This window comes from Mytilinidion resinicola, assembly GCF_010093595.1.
Source record: "Mytilinidion resinicola strain CBS 304.34 unplaced genomic scaffold BDZ99scaffold_22, whole genome shotgun sequence".
Classification (NCBI taxonomy): Eukaryota; Fungi; Ascomycota; class Dothideomycetes; order Mytilinidiales; family Mytilinidiaceae; genus Mytilinidion; species Mytilinidion resinicola.
In genome coordinates, this window is record NW_022985458.1 from 447780 (window position 1) to 452658 (window position 4879).

The 4879-nt window shown below is 42.8% G+C and overlaps 1 protein-coding gene across 1 annotated transcript; it reads right to left on the reverse strand.

Moving 5' to 3' along the window:
- Window positions 1-285: 285 nt before the first annotated feature.
- On the reverse strand, window positions 286-1033 carry BDZ99DRAFT_397979 (uncharacterized protein; the record flags this gene model as incomplete). The annotated part of the gene is made up of 3 exons (XM_033716074.1): window positions 286-513; window positions 623-624; window positions 727-1033. Coding segments are annotated over 3 exons (537 nt in total), but the record flags the coding sequence as incomplete, so codon positions are not given.
- Between the last annotated feature and the right edge of the window lie 3846 nt (window positions 1034-4879).

The following is a 4879-nucleotide window of genomic DNA, read 5'->3' on the forward strand; positions in this document are numbered from 1 at the left end:
GTAGGCTTCTGTATCCAACACTGCTGTTACGAAACTTAAAGCAGGGCTAGCGCCTAATGCATCACCCGCTAGATTACCTGTCGGTGCTGGTGCTGGTGCTTCAGCTTTAACGGGGTCAGCTCTCTCGTTCGCTTGTCGAATAGCTTTGTCCCTCTGCTCTTTTGCCTAGTCTCTTACATTTCTGTACGCCCCAGCACTCTGTCGGAAAGTGTCCAGGTTGTTTATCATCGCAAAAGCCCCCAGCTAAGTCATGTGGTACTCTAGACGGCCCCCAGGAGTAGATAGCTAAGCACGGTAGCTGGTGTACATTTTAAAAGTGCCGCCGTGATAAATCGACGTAACAGTATAAGCGTTGTTATCGGAAACAGGCTTGTCTTTCCCGTATAACTGAAGACTGTGCATGCCTCTTGCTCCCAATGCGCCGTCGTAATAAGCCTGTCGTCCAGCCACCGCCAGCGATCCATCCGGCCCCTTGGCCGCCAGGAAAAAGTTTGGCGCGAGGGGAAGGTCGTGCTGTGACGGAGTACGTGTTTGTATCCTATATTTAGCCCTCTTAGTAATACGGTATGCTTGGTAAGAAGCTGTACCAGAACCAGCTGGAACCAGCTAGAACCAGCGATACGGCTTACAAAGCCTACCCATACGCAGTATATATACTGCGCATGTAAGATAGATAGTTCCTCACTCAATACATTACCTAACCCGTTCAACGTATTGTTTCACAACCATCCTCATGCTGCGTTGAAGGAGTGATTTGGCCGCCAATCTCGTCGCGGACTTTTCGAGCGAGCTGTTCGGGGCGCGCGCCGTAGTAGATGTCTGGGTTCCCGGGTGTAAGCGTGCCGTCCGTCAGAGGGTCGAGGTTAGTAAACGGGATTCCTCCCGAGCGGCATCTCGCGTCCGCGATCTTGCCCTCGATGATGGGAATCACGGATTCTGAAACCTGCTTTTCTTTGGCGGCATGCGCGTCTGCCCGCGCAAATCTTTTATATTCTTTATTAGTGAATTTAGATGGCGAAAGAGATAGTCGAGGTTATACTAATATATATTTAAAATTCTTCTAGTTGTCTAGCTTTGCGGGCAGACGACTATTAGAGTATTTGTATATATTAGGATAAACAGTGTTATTAATAAGGTGTTAATAAAAGGCGCGGTTATAAACCCCGGTGCTTATTATTTTTGTTGTAGTAGGCTTAGTGCTTAGGGGATTTACTAAACCCTGTTGTCGGCTCTAAGAACTTAACTGGCTCGAGCTTATCGTGTAATAGGAAGGATGTATAGGTTCGGGGTACTAGAAAGCGTTATTAGCTTTAGCGGTAGCTGGAAAGTATCTTACAGTATATATATTCCTTAAGTCTAATAGATCTGGACCACCGTGTCTGGTAAACAGCTTTACGTCCTTAAGGGTCTTCGAATCGCAACAGCGAAGGTAGTCGGCGGTGTCTTGGGCGGTTTGGCAACTTCTCCTTAACTAAGCGAGGAAGTTTCAAGTGGCCGGCTGGCGGACTCGTTGATACAGTGAACAGGGTGGGTTTAGAGCAGCTTAAGTGTTTCTTCGGTCTAGCTCTCTTAACGCTTGTTTCGTTAACCAGATCTTTAATAAGTTATCCTAAAATACCGCCGGTGGTTAGGATCCGCTGTAATAGCTAAGCCTCTGCTTTTTCAACGCCGGTTGCAATGCTTTGTTCGGTTAAGGCCGCTCTAAGCGTTAACGCTTGCGTGAACCTAAAAGTTGTGGTTCAAGCATCTAGTAATTGTAAACAAGACGGGGGGCTGCTTAAGAGGCGGGCGGGGAGCAGCGCCTTTTTAGTGCGCAGCTTACTATATCCTGCGACATATACGGGGTTGGCGCCGATAGTTCTGCGACAGATAAGTTAGGGCCTCTAGAAGGGTTTAACCAATAATACAGTCTAATAGGATATCCTTACCGCTGTGCCTGCTGCTTGCCGCCGTGCTGCTTAGCTAGAGATATCGTGCAAGTAGTAGCTTAGTACGGCGCGGGGTGCAGCGCGCATGACCAGTAAAGGTAACAGGGTTTCGCTCTGCCGCACTCTCACAGTTGAGGTGTAGTGGCCGCACGCTCTAACGCGGGCTTGGCGTGGAATGTTGTCGGTTTGCGCCGGGCGCCGCTCCGCGCTCGTTCCTTAATCCTTCAATAAAGCTATCCGGCCTCAGCTCCGCCTGAATTCCGCGCCAGACTTCGCGGCTTTCAGCAAAAGCACTCTTAATTGTGCGAGCCCTCCCAGAATTCCTTAATTGTTCAGGCTATCGGGCCAGCAAGCCGCAGCGAGCCGGAGCCAGGCGGCAGCCGGAATGCAGAGAGCTCTCTATTGTCGCCAGCTCCAACTTTAGGGTTCCTAAGCCAGTATAAAACCACACTAAATATATAACCGCAATAGAGGAACGCTGCAAAAGCAATAGATAGTTTCTAGGCCACAAGAATATAGCCAGAGCATAGATTAGCTAGGATAAAAACATAAAGGTGCGCATAATCTCAATAGTATATAAGAACGAGACTAAGGACAATTATTAAACAAGTCGTATTTATTTCGCCCAATGCTCCTTAGATTCGGACTTAAAGAAAAGATTATAGCAACAGAACCTAAGCATTAACTCTGCTAGATTACGCCGTCGTATCCTATGCTGCAGATAGCCCTTCTCTAATCCAACCTCCAGGCTTAGTTCCGTCTGGACCAGAACCTGGATAAGCGGTGCACTCTTTACAAAGCGTCTACTGCGCATATCTATAAGATTAATATACTTTCCACTGCGTCTTACAGCTATAATAACTGCACTTTTGGAAGCTATATTTGTTGTTAAGATAATTGCATTTCCGGCAAGTACCACTTCTACCAGAGCTCGTCGTTATCCTGGCATTTAAGTGTAGCTAATATACTAATCTAAGCAATTAGATAAAGCCTCTTTAATTAAAGACATATAAATATAAAACTTACAACAGTGCAATTAAATCTTAGTGCCGAAAGCTTATAGCAGAGACAGAGTATAAGATATCTAACTAGCTAATATAGCATAAGAGGACCGCCGCGGCTGATAATAATGCAAATGCCTAAGAAGAATTTCTAAGGGAATAAAGCAGTTTATGTAACTTTCTATCCCGGACGGCTAAGGCAATAGCACAGATCTGTTACAACCCGTAATACAAACCACCTAAGCGCAGCTGCACTCGCGGAGACAAGTAAGCAGATAAGACTAATTACGCAGAACCAGGTCACGGGACTAAGGGGGTCACGTGTAGGGCGCATAGGGATCCTGGATTCCCCTACAGACTGCTAGTAGATAGGAACGATCTAAGAATAGGATATTACAAGGACAGGGTCACGTGATGGCTCGTTAAGCTCGCAGAGGGAAGTAAACATAGAGCTGAGCGAGCGCTTATCGGGCTCGAGGCGCTTAAGGGCTATAAGCCCTGAGAGCGGAACAAGTAAACAGGTTTCTTAGGACGGAGCTTTTATATATAAGGACGCTCCTTTATATAAATAGGAACCTTATATTCAACTTAAAACTTTAATACTACCTATTGGAAGTAACAACCCCGTTTTATACCTAAGATTAATCTTGCCTTACCTTTTAAAGACTATTGCACCCCGATAATAACTTAACCTATACCCTGCCTTAGTGTGTAACACTTAGAAGGTATAGAAAAAACAACCTATTATACTTTAAACACCGCTATATTAAAGGAGTTATATATAAACAATTAATTTAAATAGCCTTACTAACCCCTTTAGGCAGTATAACTGCTGGACTAACTCTAACTATACCTAAGGTAGCAACACGTATATAGGTATTGCTTACACAGCTATAAGTACTAAAAGAAGCTAGCAATACTAAAAATAAAAAAATTACAGCCCTATAGAGAAATCTCTAGACTGTCTAAAAAAAGCTTACTACTAGTAGAACGGTTAGCTATAGAGGCTATAAAATAAATAAACCCGAAGAGTTTACTAGTAATAGAGGAACCTTGCAAGCGTTTATAACGCAGATAAGGCTATACCTGCGCACAAACTAGAGCAACCTTAAATTTAAATCGGATAAGGTCTGTATAGCAGCTACCTTCTTAAAGAAAAAAGCGTTTAACTGGTTCAACCTAATACTTATAGACTAGCTTAGCAACGCTAACGCAGACGAGCGGAAACTAGAAACTAATATTATATTTAGTAACTATAGATACTTCGAGTTAGCACTTTAGATAACTTTTAGAAACACTAATAAAGAACGGATAGCAGAACAGAAAATTGCAGTTCTAAAGCAGAGGGGCTTAACTAGCCGCTATACTTTAGAATTTATATAAATCGCGTTTAAGCTATTATAGGGAGATAAAGCTCTGCAAGTATAGTACTATAGAGGTCTTAAAGAAAATATTAAAAATAAAATTATATAAGGCGAAAGGCCTTTAATACTCTATAAACTTAAGGAAATAGTAATATAAATTAACAGTTAATAGTATAAGCAATAACTAGAACGGGCAGATAAAAGGGGACTTTATTCCTACGCCTAACTAGCTAGACTAAAGCTAAGAGTAAACAACCGCGACTATAGAGATTATATAGAGATTAATATTATAAAATAACGTAATAACTAGAAGGGTAAACTAATTACTAATAAAGAGAGGTAAGATAGAAAGCCTAACAGCGCATGCCTATTATACGGAGAACAGGAATACTTTATAAATAAGTGCTCTAGAAATACCTAAACAGCAGCAGTTATAGTAAAGCCGAATATAAACCGCTATAATTCTATATTATAGACTGCGTACTATAATAACAACTGCTTTACCTATTAGTTAAATAAGCAGGCAATAGGGTACTATCTCACCTAGAGCCGGGGAAGACGTACTATTACTATAATAAGAAACGAA